This window comes from Suricata suricatta, chromosome 5 (assembly GCF_006229205.1).
Source record: "Suricata suricatta isolate VVHF042 chromosome 5, meerkat_22Aug2017_6uvM2_HiC, whole genome shotgun sequence".
Lineage (NCBI taxonomy): Eukaryota > Metazoa > Chordata > Mammalia > Carnivora > Herpestidae > Suricata > Suricata suricatta.
This window is the reverse complement of record NC_043704.1, coordinates 118,228,004-118,247,299: the sequence shown is the minus strand read 5'-3', so window position 1 is coordinate 118,247,299 and position 19,296 is coordinate 118,228,004. Positions and strand designations below refer to the sequence as shown.

Below are 19,296 nucleotides of genomic sequence, written 5' to 3'. Positions count from 1 at the left end.
GGATCACTGTACCTATGTCACAATTTCCTATAACTCCCCCTTCCCAAACTCATAAAAGCCCTACCCCACCTTTGTTCGGGGCTCTCAGCATGGATCCACCATGCCGGTAAAGTCTGTGAGCCCGTGTTTAGGCCCCGGCGAGCCTAAACCCGTAATAAAGCCCTTTGCTTTTGCATGCATGACTCGGTCTCCCTGGCGGTTTCTGGTTTTGGGGGACGATAAAGAAATCTTGGGTATTACACTAGGCATGGAGCCTTTTGTACTTAATGGATAAGTCATTCTCATTGGTGCTAGGGGACTGCATATTAAATGTTTTGTCTATCCACCACTAGTAAGACTTAAATTGTGCATGATGAGTAGAAAACTCAAATGCCTACATACAGGTCAGGTGTGGGGCATTTATCCAGTGCATGTGTGTGTGGGGTGGGGAGTGAAGGCATAGTGAATTACAGGGCACAGCTCCCTTCCCAGGAGATCCTTGTGGTTCACCTCAACTGAATTGTTGCCAGACTTGCCCATTTTTCAAGAAAGGCCAGAAACCCTGAGTATAAAAGTATAAAATCTCCCAATTTGAAGATGCTAGCTCAAATTTCAAAGAGAAAAAAACCTCTCTGGTTGAACCAAACAAAACACCTCTGTGGACGGCATCTGGCCCTATTTTGGAATCTCTGTTGAACATAGCTGCAGGGCGAACAGATGACAGGTGTGGGACTGAAGAACTAGCACACCAGACAACGACAAAGAGCATGGTTTTAGTGTGACTGTAAACAAGTAGTACTAATGGTAGTAAATTGTATCATTTTCTTACTAGTTATGTGTAGTCCCTTGGTAAAAGTAATTGTGAATCTAACTAAAAATTTCAGATTCTGTAAAATTCCATTTGATGATTCATGCAATATCATCTCCTTTAACTTGTGGCTTGAGTAATAGGGCCAAGATTTCATGACTTCTGTGCGTGGAGGACAACCTTGCTCATAACCATAATTGTGAGTTTTTTAAAGTGTACTTAATTAGGCCTCAATAAAGGTCCTTGTATTATTTCTTGTTAGGTCACATTTGTCTGGCTTCCTCTGGGACCTTACTGTATGAAAAAGAAGAGAAGGAGGAAGTCCGTATTCCCTTATTTCTAACTCTTTAGGAGTAGAAATTTGGCAAAAATTATTTTCATGAGAAATAGAACTATGAGGATTTTAACAAAGTCAGCCTGCAGTGTTGCAAGAACGTGATGAGGCCCAGCCAAATCCAATCCTTCCTTCATTTCAGCTGACTGCACTTTTTAACCTTAGACTATAAACAATTAAGTGTGATGAGCATTTGGAGTGGGAAAGTCTAGGTTCCTATGGAAATAGAAACAGAGTCCCTATCTTAGGCTTGATGGGGGACGGAGGTCTGTGAGGGTTCCTGGAGGAAGTGACATCTTCAGTAAGAGTGTAATATTGATTAGCTTTCAATTAGAGGCCAGGGTGAGGGTGGGGGAAGAAGCCCAGAACTGAAAAAGTGTGAGACTGGAAATAAATTCAATGGCACTGGAGGTTGCAAATCATTCCAATTTAATTTCAAGGCATAGTTGTTCTCACTTTATGATCATCTCTTGTTTGCTCATTTGTTTATTGTGTGCTCTGCCACCCCCATTCACCCACCCAGAACAGGAACTCTAGTTTGCTGATTCTTCAGTGCCCAGAAATATGGCGGGTCATCTTCCCTACGGGCCTACCAGGGGTGAGATCCTGTTCTAAATGCTTTCTTCATGGACCCCACAAACCTCCCTTCCCTCTCCCCACCAACACCAACCAGCAGACAAAATTTTACTTCTTCACAGTTGGCTCCAATGTTCCCTTCTTTGGGAAACCTGCCCATCTCTTTATGACATCTTTACTCACAGAATTAGTGCTTACAGAGTTCCTACAGCTATTGATCCATCCTTGTGGCATCAATTTAATTCTGCTGCTTCTCTCCCCATCCTTCATTAATTAGTTTTAAAAATCATATGAACACTGATTTTTTACTTGTCTCTGTAAACTTCTCTACACATGTATACCTTCCCTTCCTGCAGTCCTCAGAGCTATTTCTTAAAACTTAAATCTGACACCACAGCTCTACCTGAAGCCCACTCTTCATCCTCAGACTATTCTAACTCCTAAGCACGCTGCTTGCTGTAGGGGCCCTGTGAACTTGCTCCCACCCATCTCCCCAGCCACAACTCTCTCCATATCTCTTCTAATAAAACTTGATTGACTGCTTATGGTGGCTGCACAACGGGCTGTACTGATTGATGTCACCAGGCTTTTATTTCAACTACTCCCTCTACCTGGAATGCCCTTTCCATTTTCCTTGCTTGGCTCGGTTCAGGCTCACCTTCTCAAGCAAATTTTCCTTCTTTGAATACAGATCCTGTTAAAGAACTTAAGAACGGGGGTGGTGGGCGTGGGGAAGTGAAGCCTGGGTGACGGAGTCCGTTAAGCATCCTACTCTTGAGATTTCTGTTCAGGTCATGATCTCAAGTTTGTGAGTTCAAGGCCCGCATCATCCTCTGTGCCAATGGTGCGGAGGTTGCTTGGGACTCTCTCTGCCCCTTCCCCGCTTGTGTGCGCACGCTCTCAAAATAACTAAATTAAAAAAAAATTTTAAATGTTTTATTTATTTTTGATACAGAGAGAGACAGAGCATGAGAAGGGGAGAGGCAGAGAGAGAAGGAGACAGAACTGGAAGCAGGATCCAGGCTCTGAGCTAGCTGTCAGCACAGAGCCTGACGCGGGGCTCGAACCCACGAACGTGAGATCTGACCTGAGCCGAAGCCGGAGACTTAACCGACTGAGCCACCCAGGTGCCCCAATAACTAAATTTAAAAAACACACACACACAACCTTAAAAATGTATTAAGTACAGAAAAGTTTATGGTGCTCCCCTCCATTTATGTAATTAAAAAGGAAAACATTACTAAACCATTACAATTTTTATTTTTAAATTACTTTTTGAAGTTTGAGATAGAGAGTAGTGCTGAGGGGCAGAGAGAGAGGGAGACAGGGAATCCCAAGCAGACTCCCGCTATCAGCGGAGAACCTTGCAAAACCTTCAGATCATGACCTGAGCCAAAGAAACCAAGTTGGACGTTTAACCGACTCAGGCGCCCCCATGAGACGTAACTTTAAATGACACACAGTTTACATGTACGATAGATTTAGAATACTGTCTACTTATGATTTTCTCTCACTGAGCCTCTCTCTGCATGACCCAATTTGTAGACACCCCTGACAGTCTATCGGATAACTCCATTGCCGGGTTCTCAGTTTGGATCAAATGCTCTTTTTCTCCGCTTTCCAGGCTCCGTTCTATCTGAAAATAACGTGCAAATTCCAAGTTTTCCTTTCGCACTGTGGTGGAAGCTCCGGAGGTGGCGCAAACACCGTCTTTGGCCAAGGAATGCGGGACGCACTCCGCCCCCGTCAGCTCCCTAGCTAACCAGAGCACGTCTTAAGGAGCCGTTCCCTACTATTAAGGGCTAGCGCCTGGGAAAAAGTGAAATATCAGTCATCCCTGAGAGTCAAAAAAAGGAGATTATCCAAATTCCTGGACCCTGAAACACCACAGGAAACAGAAACACGCTCAAAATTCAGCGGAGTGGGCGGGGCCGGGCAAATTACTGACACCAGAAGTCATGTGGCACAGGTCCGCCTGAATGCCCTATCTCGGCAGTCGATTGTTCAGCCTTGAAGGCTCCTCTGGCGGGCTCCGCTGAGATCCACTCTTTCGGCGTTCGACTCACCCGTGCTGCTGCGGCCGCCGAAGGAGGGGCAAAACTCAAGATGGCGGACAAAACGCCAGGCGGATCTCAGAAGGCCAGTTCGAAGGTAATTTCTTAGAGGACTTCATAAGTCAGTGACTTTATTACTGTTATCTGGGGCCTACAGAATCTTCTGGCCAGCGGGAGGAGAGTGGGGTGGGAGTCCGCGTTCTGGTCACTACGGTAGGCCCGGGTGCCGACGCACTATGGTGCGCAGGTTGAGAGGCCTGGTATCTCTCCTTAGTCCTAGCCTGGATTCGCTCGAGGTTGGCGGGCCCACGGTTGGTGGCGTGAGTACTTCGGCCTGCATTTGGCATTGGAGGGAAATCAGGGATTTAAACTGAGGTCTGAAGCCGTAAAACGCGCCCTTGTATTCCTGTTTGTTGAGCTCTAAGGCCGCCGGACAGCACCTGGGAGAGGCGGGAATCTCTTCCCGGTGTTTAAGTGTTTGCCTCTCTTTCCTCGGTTCCTTGGTCTTAGATTTCACAAGCTTCCGGCCTCCCTCAATTTCCCTCATACCCTCTCCAGGGACTAAGTAACATCTAGGGCTGCAAGTTGTGAGGGGAGGACCAATGGTGGAAGGACGCGGGTGGGAAGTGCAGAGGCGGGAGCAGTTCTCCTTTGCAGAGCTGCCTCGCCAAGGTTAATGCTACGCTCTACACGTGGTCTTGTATCACCTAAGAGGAAGTATAACATGAGCGCTCCTTTTGAGGATTCATTTTCAAGAGGTCGGGATCTCCTGCATCTCCATGTTGTGTATTCCTCCGAAAAGGGAACTTCCATAGACTTGGAAGCCACTTCAGATTATTAAATTGACTTTGAGTTAACATGGAAACGTGTACATATACTGTGAAACCATTGAGCTGTACCAGTAGTTCAGCATTAGTTAGATGGTGGTTAGCATCTGGTCTTAACTGTCTTGGGCCATTTGTTTTTTTGCTTTGAGTTTCTCAACTCCAGCACGGTATTAAAAGTAGTAAGTACTGCCTGAAGTAGTTACTAAGCTTTTTGCTGCCAATATAATAAGTTGTGTAACACTTAAAGGTTCTAGGGACTGTTACATCTTGCAGACGTGTATGATTATATAAGTTGGTTATTAGGAAATTAAGTTTACAGTAGACGGGGCGAGCCTTAGTTCTAAGAAACATAACCTACCCATTTTATACCTGCTTTATCAGTTTCTAATAAATCATAATCTTCATGCCATTTTGTGAATGATGTTCGTAATTAGTTCGTAACTAGTAATGGCTTTAACAGTTAGCTTTTAATTTTGTTGGATTTGTGGTAGAGGACCAGTTTTGGCTGTTTTACATCCCACTTTTACTCCTTGTCAGTTTCTTCTCTTCCCCAGAAAGTTTCCTGTCGGTGTGGAGGGGAATAGTTGGGTACATCACTCAGGCCACTTCAGAAACAAGCCTGCTGTTAGGGAACTATTGCTAAAACTACTACACTCGTTAATAATTCCAGCATAAGCCTCAAAGTTTTAGTTTCTTTTCAAAGTCCTATTTTAAGTATCTCCTATTTGAGGACTTGGATACATTGAAGACAATTTAATGTGTATGTTCAGGCTTCCTTCTAAAAATAGTAGTGGGTGTGAGGGAGTGGCTGTTCCTATAAGTAAATTGTTGCATCTTCCATTAGTCTTTTCAGTTTGTATATTGCTTTAGATTATCATCCTTGCATGCTATTTTGAGATTCCCTACCAGTGTCTGTAAAAGGAATCAGTATCTCAGGACTCAAGATACTGATGTAATTTTCTCCCATATTATGAAGGGCTGCATGATGCAGTTAAAGATTATGGATTTTGACAACAAGCAAAAGACCTTTAGGTTCAAATCATGACTTGGTAATTAATTGTTTGTGATATTAAAGCAAATTGCTTAAACTCTTGTACTTTGGTTTTCTCATTTGTAATATGGGTGTAAACTCTTTTTTACAGAGTTAATGTAAGGATTAAGTGAATCCTTATGTTTATAAAGTACATTAAAAAAAAAAACCACTTTAGTTCCTTATTCCCCCTCTCCTTTTTCTCCTCAGAGGAAATAGAAAGTACTTACTTTTCAAAGTGTTGTATAAATTTGAATCCTAAGATTTTAGAATCTAAGTCATCAACTGTCATATAATGACTGCCCAGATTGCTGCTTTCTGTTTTTCACACAAGTCCTGAATTTATTGGAGAGAGTATAACAGATCATTTTGGCTAATACTATAGTGTTTGGAATTTCCAGTCTTTATCTATAGTTTGATTTTCCTTCCTCTAGGAGAGCAGGTGAGTGACACTTTCTACGGTACAGATGGAACATACAGATTTCTTTTGTTTCATACTCATTCTTTGGTAGTTAAATTCCCATTGATATAGTTCAGGATGCTTGTTAATCATATTTCTACACATTGAAGGGTGTAAATTTAAAAATGTACAAGGGAATGGAATGTACAGCATGGGGACTAAAGTTAATAACATATTGATTGCATGTTTGAAAGTTGCTAAGAGAGTACAGCTTCAAAGTTCTCATCAGGAGAAAAATTATATATGTTAACAGATGTTAACTAGGCTTATTGTGGTTATTAAGTTGTATACCGGAAACTAATAATAATGTATGTCAATTGTACTTAAATAAAAATAAATAATAAGATGTATGATATGCAGGATTTTAATGGCAGATTATTTGATGTGTCTTAATTGTATTTATTTCCTATGCATTTATTTCTGTTTATCACCAGATGAAAATAATGCTTTAAAGGAGAGAGGGGTGTTGGTGCCATGTTGTGTGCTGATTTTGGGAGGAGAGACCATAATTGTTCCCTTAGAAAATTATTAAACATTATTTTCTTTAAAATTTCATTTACAAAAATTGGTGTATTATTTTGATTTTAAGAATTTTGTTTGCTTGTTCAGCAAAACGAGGATAGAAAGAGAATGCGATATTTTCTTCTGCATTTCCTGTGCTGGGTATACTTGCAATTATGCACCCTGTTATTTCCCTCTGTGACAGTTTTTGTTTTGTTTTTGTTTTACTGTATTGTAAAATAATTGGGTTAGGAAAACGAATAGGTAGAGCATACTACCTTGAACTTCCTTGGCTTTCTTGGACTTTTACTGCTGAATTGTTTAGAGGACAGTTAATAATTGCTGATTAACAAAAGTATTTTACTTTTTTTTTTTAACTTTTTTTCCTTAAAATTTTTTTAAGTTTATTTATTTATTTTGAGAGAGACAGAGGCAGCATGAGTGGTGGAGGGGTTAGAGAGAGTCCCAAGCAGGCTTTGCACTGTTAGAGCAGAGCCTGACTTAGGCTCAAACTCACAACTCACAAACCATGAAATGAGATCATGACCTGAGCCAGAATCAAGAGTTTGACACTTAACCAATTGAGCCTCTCAGGGCCCCAAAAGTATTTTGCTTCTAAGAAATAAGTAAAAGGAGGATACATTCAAGGCTTGTGACCCTAGGTATTTATTACTGCCTGTGTACATTTTTTTTTTTACTTTTTTTATTTTTGAGATTTTTAATTTTTATTCTTTTTGTTTTTGAAAGAGAGCACACAGGGAGATAGAATCCTAAGGAGGCACGAGGCTCTGAACTGTCAGCACAGAGCCCCCGCACAGGGCTCGAACTTGTGAAGGGCCACATCATGACCTGAGCCAAAGTTGGATGCTGAACCAACTGGGGTGCCTCATATGTACATTCTCTTTTGATGGTATCTGAAGATACATAAGATTTCGATATGGTAAAATACATCAAACAAAACACAGATCTTGAAAATTATGTTCTTCATGGTTTGCCATTTTTAGTTTAGAGTGAACCTTTATTATGGTATGATTGTAATTTTATCTTAAAGTGTAAGGTGGATGGTTTAATGGGTGGAAGGTTGTCTTTTTGGGTGGAGAGTGGCATTATGATCTTGCATTTTCTTGATTGGTGCTCTTTAGAAACTTCAGTATTTGCAGCTCTGGTGCTTGAATTTGACTCTTGATATGGGTTTTAAAAATTCCTATCTTAACAGATTGGTTGTTTTCTGAATGTCCAGTTTTAATTTTCTTTTGGTTTTTATTCCTGAAGCTTTATTCTTCCTTGTAAACTTACAGAAGATAAGTAAACTTCCATGTAAACTTATGGAAGATACTCATTTACCTTACAGGCAAATGAAAGAGGGGCTTATTTGGTATGCAAGTTGAAGACTCCTGCCTCTCTACCACTTATTTACGAAGAGCATCATTTTTTAAAAATAAAAATAAGAGGCACCTGGGTGGCTCAGTCTTTTAAGCGTCCTACTTCAGCTTGGGTCATCATCTCATGGTTCGTGGGTTTGAGCCCCATGTTGTTGGGCTCTGTGCTGGCAGCTCGGAGCCTGGAGCCTGCTTCAGATTCTGTGGCTTCCTCTCTCTCTCTTGTCCCCCACTTATCCTCTCTCTTTAAGTAAACTTTAAAAATAAAAACTTACTACAGGATATTAAACTTGAAAACATTAATATTATGGATAACTTGTCTCTTATACAATCATTAAGTAGCTTTAACATTTTATTGCAGACCGGCCATGTGTTAGATAGATATTTTGCTGAAATAACTTTTCAAAAAGGAAGATGTCATTTGCCAGTAGCTGTTGACACTATTTGGTACTGTTAGATGGCTCTTCCTTCAGGAGTTAAATTTTTTCAGTAGCTTTTCTTCAGTTTGGATTAACTTTGGGACATTCAAAATGTTCTGACAACTTTTCATATGTTGATAGGGTTTTGGATGTAATTTTAAAGGTCATTTCATGGGGTGCCTGGATGGCTCAGTAGGTTAAGTGTACAACTTCACTCAAGTCATGATCTCACGGTTCATGGTTTCGAGCCCCCTGTTGGGCTCTGCTGACAACTCAGAGCCTGGAGCCTGCTTTGGATTTCTTGTTTCTCTCGCTCTCTGTCCCTCCCCTGCTCGCAGTCTGTTTCTCTCTCAAAAATAAATAAACATTAAAAAAATTTTTTTAAAATAAGGATATTTCAGGTTTGTTATTTAACTTTATCATATGTGGTATATTTCTCTGATCTTATTAATTTTTTTTGAGAGGTGACCCTTAGTTTGCTTTGGAGAGTGATATTAAGGTAGGTAACTGCTACTTGTTAATGAGTGGACGGCATAGTATGGTGATAGTGGAGTGTAACTTAATTTATTTGGGTACATACTTGTTCCTGCGGTATATTGAGGCTATGTCACTTGGCAGATCTTGTACTTGACTTTGAGGAAGAAAACATTGAATTAGACTATACACACTGGGGAGCATGCTGTTAGTGGAAAAAAGGCAACACATACTAGTACAAAGCAGAGGTATCTAAAAGTTTAGAGAAAGAAGTGACACCTGGTTAAATGGAGGATGCGAAGGAGGAGACTTTAAGAATAGAAGAATTTGAGTTCTCTTTAACAGTGAGCAGAGGTTATAAAAAGAGATGGGTAAGATAATGAAAAATAAATCCAGAAAATAAAAGTTGCTGAGATGGAAAGGTAAGTTTGAGATAAATTGTGGAGGTTTTGAATGCTATCAGTAAAATTAGAAAGCCATGGAAAATTTGAGGCAGGAAAGTCCTTTAGGAAAGAGATTCTTGGGGCATACTTTAAGAAGCATTCAGGAGTGAGAATTACCAGTTTGAAGATTATTGCAGTGCTGCTAATAAATACTGAGGATTGTTTCAGAAATCTCACCTCAGATCTTCCTCTGGGAAGCTTTTCTTAACATCTTCCCTACTCTCATTAAGATTAACCTTGCCCCCTTTGCTCACTCTTATGGGTATTGTTTTACTTGACTCTTTTATTAGCTCCTAAAGGCAGGAAGTAGGTCTTATTTCACTTGATAATATCTCCAAGGTAAGAGTTAATGGTTGAATTAAGGGAAGATCTGGACCATACTGGTGTCTTTAGAAAGGAAGAGTCCCCATGGAAGAGCTGTATTAAAGTGGGATGAAGAGAATTTGACTCACGTGATTGAGGGGATAAAGAAGGAGTCCAGGATGATTCTGTTAGAGGGCTGTTGCTGGCTAACACTTACTGAGCAGTTATGCACCAGACACTGTTCTAAGTATGTACTTTACCTGTATTTGTCCTTCACAACAATCCTGCGAGGCAGGGTGCTCTTCATCTTTGCAGATGGAAGGAAGTAGGGCCAAGGTTACAAAACTTAGTGTTAAACCAGGAAGTCTTATTCCAGAAACTGCTCTTAAAAACATTTTACTACTTCATATTATGAGTGATTGAGAGATACAGTCCAGTATCAGAAATAAGGCCAATTGGAGAAGCTAGTTTGAAAGGAATTTTAAATATATTGGGTTTGGGGAGCTTGCAGACATTCAGGTGAAGATAAAACTAGGAGGTAGTTTGAGAACAACAGATTGGAATCCAAGAGAGGGACTAAGGTCGAAAATAAGGAATTAGATGTCCTCTCCGTGCAATAAAGGTGTTGATAAGCTTCCTATGGGAGAATTTGTTAAAGTTGTGGAGATGCAGATTGATGCCTTAGAGGAAGAGAGGAGAAAGAGGACCTTTTAGCAATCTGTAAAGGGAATGGAAAGCTGATGGAGCCGAATGGCAGTGTTGGAGGAATGTTGCTGTAGCTACCCTGCTAAGTTGAACTGAGTTTTTATTCTCAGCCACCAAGATGTAGTGCCATATGGTATAGAGTAGTTGGCTTCACTTTTTAACTCCTTAACAATCATGAGAATGAACAACGATATCCTTTCTACTTTTGGATGTTCTTGCTGTCTTTCACCACATCTGTCCTATTTGCTTTCTCTATCCTGAGGGAAATTTCTCCTATGTCTGCTTCTTGTCTCAGGCTTCCCTTATTTTTCCCTTTCATTTCTTGCTTTTGGGTCTTTTTCATTTGGATGAAGAATTGTGCTGTAGTCTTCAGAAGATCTTTAAGCATCATTAATACGTTGTTCTTTAGTTTAAAAACATAAAAACCAAACCCAAGACAAATAATAGTCAGTTCTAGGTCAGGAAGAGGGAGAGTCAGTTTCTGAAGTGGCTGTACATTTACTGTTTACTTGGACCATTAGCTTTAGAAGTTGGTTATTCTTTTCAAAATCTTATTAACTACTATTTGTATATCTTTACCTCTTATGTCTAAAGCAGTTCCATTCTGAGTGCAGTGTAGTTAATAGCTCCATTATCAGTGGGAAATGTCTGGTTTGCAGTAAATGTGACCAGTGCCATCTTAGGTTAATTGAAATCAGCTAATTCATCTTCCTAAACCATGCTGTTATTTTTAAGTCCTAGAAATGATGATTTGAACATGGTGGCATAGGAGATTAAAGAAAGAAAAGCTAGCACTGTCTTATAAGCTCTTTCATGCTTATTCATCTGGGTGAACTTTACAATTATTTTTTTGGTACTTTGTCCCCGTGCCAAGATTACTTTGAGTATTGAGCTGTTGAATGAAATTGCATTAATTATGAAATTGCATTAATAATTAATTATTGCTTATAATTGACAATTGTCATCATGTGTATTCCCATCCAGGAATATAATTAATCTTTTCAAAAGGTAACTTGAATAGCTCAGTCCTTCTGTAAAGTTTGTGTTTTCTTCACCTGGGATTTGTATATTTCTTTAGTTGGTTTCTAGGTGTTTCCCACTTACTGTTGCTATTGTGATTAGGATATTATTTTTGTTACCTAGTAGGTTAATACTAGTATATTGGCAAGCAGTTGATTTTTTAAAAAATAAATATTTATTTATTTTGAGAGAAAGGGAGAGAGAGAGAACAAGCATGCTCTCACATACCTGTGTGACTCGGGGAGGGCCAGAGAGAGGGAGAGAGAATCCCAGGCAGGCATCATACTCATTGGAGTGCCTGATGTGGGTGTGATCTCATGACGGTGAGATCATTACCTGAGCCGAAGTTAAGAGTCAGACACTTAAATGACTGAGCCACCCAGGTGCCCCTGATTTTTTTTTTTTTTTCCCCTCAGCATGTTTAGCTTCTTGACTGAGGTTTTTTTTTTTCTAAGAGTAGTTATTCTCTTGGACATACTAATTTCTAAGTATAAGGAAATGGGCACATTTTAAACTATGTTTCAAAGTGTGTTTCAGTGAGCCAGCTTTAAATATTAAAAATTTGTTCTTCCATACCATCTTGGGAGAGGAAAGTGAATGAGAAAAGACACAGTAAAAGATGGAGATAGAATATGGATACAAAGAATAGTGATGGAAAGATATCTCAGTGCTTGGTTGTCTTGGGCTTATTTTGCTTAGAGCCCAGCACAGTGGAGTTCAGAGGAACAGATTGATTCAGTGTGAAAATCTGATCACCTGTTCTTAGCCTTAAGTTTAGAAAAGGTAAGTAAAGGAATACTTGTGTAGACCTACAGGAGTCTTACTGTACTTGCTCTTTTATATATCATACAAATCTTCAGTTTTCCCTTAAAAATAAATATAATGTCTTACGTATATTATTTGAAGTCTAGAACTTGGAGCTAGGGTCAGATATTTGTGGTGTCAGGATTCTTGGTTTCATTTCAAAACAGATGAATGTATGAGAGTGGGGGAAAAGAGAGAGGAAACAAACCATAAGAAACTTTTTAAATGTTTATTTCTTTATTTTGAGAGAGCATGCACATGAGCAGGGGAAGGGCCAGGGAGAGAGAATGCCAACCAGGCTGCTTAACCAACTGAGACACCCAGGTACCTCAACCATAAAATACTCTTAAGGATAAAGAACAAGCTGAGAGTTGATGGGGGATGTGTATTAAGGAGTGCATTTGTTATGATGAGTGCTGGTGTTATGTGTAAGTGATGAACCATTGAATCCTTCTGAAACCAACATTGCACTGTATGTTAACTAACTAGAATTTAATTAAAAATTTGAAAAAAAACCCACAAAAAACAAACAAAGCAGTGTATACAGCACAAAAAAATGTAGGGAAAAAAGTAGTGAAAACATGTAAAACAGCTGATTACTAATAATACTGTGGTTTTTTTCTTTTTGGATTTTATGATGTTTGGAATGTTAGCTTTTTTAATTGTTATTTAAAAATTTTCTAAAATATTTTTTGGTTTTTTATTTATTTTTGAGAGACAGAGACAGTGCGAGCAGGGGAGGGTCAGAGGGAGGAGGAGATACAGAATCTGAAGCAGGCTCCAGGCTCTGAGCTGTCAGCACAGAGCCTGACACGGGGCTCAAACCCACGAACCGTGAGATCATGACCTGAGCTGAAGCCGGACGCTTAACCAACTGAGCCACCCAGGCACCCCTAAAAAAAATTTTTTTTAAACATTTATTTTTGAGAGACAGTGCGAGTGGGGGAGGGGCAGAGAGCAAGAGGGAGACAAAAAATCCGAAGCAGGCTCCAGGTGCTGAGCTGCCAGCACAGAGCCCCGATGAGGGGCCTGAACCTATGAATGGTGAGATTGTGACCTGAGCCAAAGTTGGACGCCCAACCGACTGAGCCACCCGGGTGCCCCTGTCAGCTTTTTAAACATATACTTTTTTTTTAATGTTTTCTTTCCTCATTTGAAGTAAATGTTCACTTTTAAAAAGGATTCTTGGTTTCACTTAAAAATTTCTTGTTTTGGGGCACCTGGGTGGCTCATTCATTCAGTTAAGTCTCCAACTTCGGCTTAGAGGGGCAGAGAGAGAGAAAAGCTTAAGCAGGCTCCCAGCTCTGAGCTGTCATCACAGAGACTGACTTGGGCTTGAACTCAGAACCACGAAATCATGACCTTAGCTAAAGTCAGAGGCTTAACTGACTGAGCCACCCAGCCCCTCTTGATTTCACTTTTAACATAGAAATAAGTAAAATCTAATACCTTGCAAAATAAAAACTGTTCTGTGACAGTTAAAATTCTGGGACTCTCAGTAAAAATTTAGGACAGTTATCACATGTTAGTTAATAGTCTTGCAACTTGGCTTTTTTTTTTTTTTTGTCTTTAGATGCATAGTGAAAAAAACAGAATATTGTATGCCGTATATAATTTGATCTGTAGATCAATTAGGAAAAAAATAAGATGAAATTTTAACAGTTGCCATTGTTGGGAAGTACCATTATTTGAAGACTGAACTCTTCCTGTGCAACAATCAGCAACAGTGGCATGCTGAATTAGGAGCAGCCCTCTTAAAACAAGTTGTAAATGGTGGCCAATTGTGGATTTAATAATAGAGTTTTCTTTTTTCTTGAACTGTTTCAGCAGTAGCATTTGTACCTTTACATTCAGGGTTTATGTGTGGATTTTCTTGTTAGAATCTGTTCCTTATATGACTGGGTAGTTGGAAGAAGGAGGGGAAGTTTCTTTGCTGTGTAATGGGAGGTTGCTGTGGTGTCAGTTTTGTGGCAGTAAACAGTGTGTCTTATGACTTGGGAAGAGCTTTTACACAAAAATTCTGTTGTAAAATAGTGGTTAGGTTTCTAGTCTACAGTTTAAAAGGTTTAAGTATGCCTCAGCTATATCGCACTCTCATTTATGTATTTTGGCACATATGCATTTTGAATTTTAAAGAATTGACTCTCACATTTATTTTGGATTACAACCTTTTTGTAAGTCCTAGACTGTCTTTGGTTTTATCAGCTGAGGAGAAATTGCTACAAGTTTGGAAAGATTACCTCCGTATAACTTGAGGCACTCTTGTTTTGTTAGCATATGATATGTTTTAAGTAAGTATTGACTTTCATTTTTAATAATTGCAGACCAGATCATCAGATGTTCATTCATCTGGATCTTCAGATGCACATGTAAGTATAAAAGGTGATCTTCATTTTCTTTCTCTTACTCCTCCTTCCTTCCTACCTTGCTGCTTTTTTAATTTTTCCCTCCCTCCCTTACTTCCTTCTATCCCTGCATCCAAAGCGGGGCTCAAACTCATGACCCTCAGATCAAGAGGGGCGTGCTCCACCTGCTGAACCAGCCAGGTGCCCCTTGTCTTTTTCTTTAACATTTGATTTCTCTCCATGTATTCTTACATTTATGATTTTGCTTGATAAATAAATAAAAGTTATATTGTATGTGTCCTTTCTATCTTGTTTTTAGCTAGGTACCCTCTTTTTTTGTGTATTATATTTGTACAAGTTGGCCCCAACAAACCATGTTAGAAGTCAAGTATATATTTATGTGCTTACAAAGTTCTGTACATATATAAATGTATGTACTTGTACATTGACTATGGTTAGCATTACACACACATTTTTTTTTTCTTACTGCACAATATACCTATTGGAAACTGCCACAAGTCAGCAGTCATAGCTCTAATATAGTCTTTCTGTTGGCATTGTTCCATAGGGGAAGGTATAAATTATTAAGCTATTTCTCTGTTGATGAGTATATACCTGTTGAAAAGCTTTTTGATATTTTGAATAATTCCTCAATACACATTCCTTTACGTGTTATTACAGCAGTGCTCAAAGTCTGGTCTTCAGACCCCTAGGGTTATTGAGAATCTTCCAAGGGCTTTGCGAGTTCAGCTATTTTAAAAATACAAAGACAATATTTGCCTTTTTCATTATGTTGACATTTACATTAATGGCACAGAAGCAGTGGATGGATAAACTGTTCGCTACTTAGCATGAATAAAGCCAGTGTTGTCAAAGTGTACTAGTAGTCATTGTGTTCTTCCCCACCTGGCACAGTGAAAGTAAAAATATGCTAGTTTCACTTAATGTTCTTGGTGGGGCACCTGGGTGGCTCAGTTGGTTAAGCTTCCGACTTTGGCTCAGGTCATGATCTCATGTTTGTGGGTTCGAGTGCCGCATCAGGCTCTGTGCTGACAGAGCTCAGAGCCTGGAGCCTGCTTCTGATTCTGTGTCTCCCTCTCTCTGCCCCACCCCGCTCATGCTCTGTCTCTCTTTGTCTCAAAAATAAATAAAACATTAAAAAAAAAAAAAAGGAATGTTGTTGGTGAAGCAGTAAAAATTATTAATATTAAATTTTGTCCTTGTGTATGGGTCTTTGTAATGTTCTGTGTGATGAAATGGGAAGTACTTATAAGGCACTACTGCTTATCGAAGTGTGATGTTGGTCTTGTGAAAAGGTACTTGCTATATTATTTAAGTTGAGAAATGAAAACTGGTTTCTTTCATGGAATACTGTTTTAACTTGAAGGAACAACTGACAAACTGGTTAATCAGACTTGAGTTTGGCAGATATTTTCTTGAAAAATTAAGGGAACAGATCTGTTACTTCAAAGAAAATAATTATTCGTTACTGATATAAAATTTGAGCTTTCAAATACAAGTTAGAATTGTTGAAAACTTTCTCTGTACTTCAGTAGTGATATTAAGGGATGAGACTTTTGATAGTATAAGTGAAATTTGTCATTATTTGGATGTTTGAGTTATTTGTAGTTTTGGTACTACATGTGTGATTTTTAAAAACTTGTTTTGCTTTTCCTGAAGATGGATGCATCGGGACCCTCAGATAGTGAGATGCCAAGTCGGACACGACCTAAGAGTCCAAGGAAACATAATTATAGGAATGAGAGTGCTCGTGAAAGCCTTTGTGATTCTCCTCATCAGAATCTTTCAAGAGTAAGTGTTATAAAGATGAGAAAGGATTAATGATTTTAATGTGTCCTTGATCAAATTTGGTGGTTGAATATTTTGGTACTGGTTATTTCATCTTGCACTGCTTGAAAATAGCATTCTTTGTTGTATTTGGGTTAATGATAAGTTCATGTAAAGAAATGTATTCTGTAGCTTATATGTGAGATAGATTTCATGTAAAATTTAAAATTTTATTTAAAAAAACCAAGGAGTGTTTTAAATATAAAATAGCAAATTATCAGATTTATTGTTCCTCCCTTATAACAAACATTTACTGAACCAAGTGCCACATGACCGTCACTGGAAATAAATAGATGATTAAAACACAGTTCTTGCTCTTGGAGAGCTTACAGTCTTGCCCTGGAAAGTAAACAGGGAGGGGAACATTCACTCAGATTAGTGTAGTGCCCCGGACTGTATGAGAACCCAGAGAAGGAGCTTCTTTACTATGTGTATCTGCACAGTGTTCTCATGTTCTTTTAGTCATTTTTCTGTTTCACATAATTTTTCTTGTGATTAAATTTGGGAAGCTAATTAATAAAAATCAAATTTGGAAATATAATAAAGAAGACCATTCTACCAGCCAATATTAACATACATAGCACTTTATTTTTCTTGTTTAATACATCTAAGTATAAATATATTTTAATGGATGGTTGTATTTGTTTGTGTAAACATTCCATAATTCCCTTAACTATTTTTCTGTTAGGATATAAATAAAATTTGAGCTCCTGCAATTTTATAAAAATACGGTTTTCATTGAATTTGTTTGTAATTTACCATTTGTTAGAACTTCAAGTTTATGGAGGGGGGTGGAGAGATAGTGATAGTGCAGGGGAGGGACAGAGAGAGAAGGAGATAGAGAATCCCAAGTAGGCTTCTTGTTGTCAGCACAGAGTCTAATGTGGGCCATGAACTGTGAGATCATGACCTTAGCCAAAATCAAGAGTCAGACACACTTAACTAAGCCACCCAGGTACCCTAACCATTTGCTTAAACTTTTGAAGTTAAAATTAGAAATGCTGGGGCACCTGGCTGGCTCGGTTGAGCATCCAACTCCTGATTTTGGCTCCGGTCATGATTCCAGGGTCCTGGGATAAAGCCCCGCCTTGGGCTCCACACCGAGCATGGAACCTGCTATGGATTCCCCTCCCATCAAATAAAAATTAGAAGTGCCACCCCCCCCCCCAAAGACCCCCAAACAAATCCAGAGATGTTGAATGATGGCCATACATTTTTCTTTCTACTTTGGGGGAAGAATTTACTTTGAATCTATTACTGAAACCTCATTTTGACTTGTCGGTTATAAACGGTTTTATTTTTTTTTTAAGTGATTTTAATGTAACTTTAAAATAGTTTATAGCAATATTACTCTTCCATTTTGCTTCTCTCAAGGTCAAGCCTATTTACTAATCAGGGGATTGATAAAGTCTAATTTGTAGTTGGTTAACTTGTCATTTTGGTAGGCAAGAGTGAAACCGTTGGATTTTAATTACAGATTAATACTTTAGGTTGTATTTAGACATTCCTCTCCTTAGTTTATGAATCAGAGTCTAACATTCAAATGAATAACTGAACAGCTAAAGATCTAGGGCAGTTTTACTTCTGCTGAAACCTGAAATTCTATGATTATGTTTATAAATATTCACTATTGTTGATGAAGAAGGAGTTATTTTATTGAATTATACTTTTTTTATAGTTTATTTTTGAGACAGAGATAGAGCAGGAATGGGGGAGGGGCAGAGAGAGAAGGAGACACAGAATCTGAAACAGGCTCCAGGCTCGGGGCTGTCAGCACAGATCCTGACCGGTGGGGGTGCGGAGGGGGCAGGGTCCTCAAACTCACGTACTGCATGATCATGACCTGAGCTGAAGTCGGATGCTTAACCAACTGAGTCACCCAGGTGCCCCAATTTACTGAATTATAAAAGGAAGTTATGTGTGATTTGTAGTACCTAAAATGGGGTTTATCGATGGTATATAGGTTTCTGCTACTTACTGAACTTCAGAAATATGTAATACTCCTGTCTCCCTATTTGAATGTCTGTTTTCCCATCACTACTACTTTTGCTCAGAATTATCTGTACTTTTTCTCAATTGCTTTTATTCTTGGTGCCAGGAAGTAGGATCAATGATTTCTAAGCTTTGGCGTCTCCCTCTCTGCTTTATTTTTACCATTTTAAAAGAAAATGGCTTTTGTATGTTACTGACCTTGAGCTAGCGTGAAGACATTCTTTAAGGAATACTTTACATCAGAATCAGGCCCATTGTAGGGACTTGATGCTTAAGAGTAGCCTCAGCTTTTCTGCTTTCAAGAAACTTCTTTTTTAAAAGTCATCTAATCTGAAGACTTGGTTATCACTTTAGCTGTATGGGTTGAGATATAGGTAGCATTAAGAATGTGTATGTAGTAAAGGTATGCTTTTTATTTTCACAGCCTCTTCTAGAAAACAAACTTAAAGCATTCAGTATTGGAAAAATGAGTACAGCTAAGCGAACTTTAAGTAAGAAGGAGCAAGAAGAATTAAAGAAAAAGGTAATGTTTAAATTACATTTTGAGTTATCCTTGGAAATGTGTCTAAATAAGTGCATGTGCAGTTAGAGGAATGCTTTTCAAAGTTTCTTGACCTCAGGGTATTCTCACTCCCACCACCAAGTCAAGTCTGTATCACAGGATACATTCAGAGGACTCCAGTTTATATCCCTGTCCCCTCCGCCATTTCTTCTATGTAAGTTTTGGTTATTCTCTGGTTTGTTCTTTTTGTATAAGCAACTGTGTGTAAATACATACCGTACTCCTCTTTCCTAGGTGATCAATAATATGCTATATCAGTGACGTTCTCCATCTTGCTTTTTTCACTTAACATTATTATATCTGAGAGATTACTGCAAGTATATTGAAAAAATTTTTTTTAAATAGTTGTAGAGACGTACTGTTTAATCTCTAAAATTCTGTTGAGGGCATTTTTGTTTTGGTCTTTTGCCATTACAAATAGTGTTGTTAATGG

The 19,296-nt window shown here is 38.8% G+C and overlaps 1 protein-coding gene across 2 annotated transcripts in view; it reads left to right on the top strand.

Annotated features, from left to right (window-relative positions):
* Window positions 1-3,778: 3,778 nt before the first annotated feature.
* The window catches only part of U2SURP (U2 snRNP associated SURP domain containing), a 55,168-nt gene continuing 39,650 nt past the window's right edge, over window positions 3,779-19,296 (top strand). For both annotated transcript variants that reach the window (XM_029940103.1, XM_029940102.1), the window contains exons 1-4: window positions 3,779-3,848; window positions 14,441-14,485; window positions 16,142-16,273; window positions 18,726-18,824. In XM_029940103.1, coding sequence (XP_029795963.1) covers window positions 3,804-3,848; window positions 14,441-14,485; window positions 16,142-16,273; window positions 18,726-18,824 — 321 coding nt within the window. In that variant the 5' untranslated portion in view covers window positions 3,779-3,803. The remainder of the gene's footprint in view (window positions 3,849-14,440; window positions 14,486-16,141; window positions 16,274-18,725; window positions 18,825-19,296) is intronic.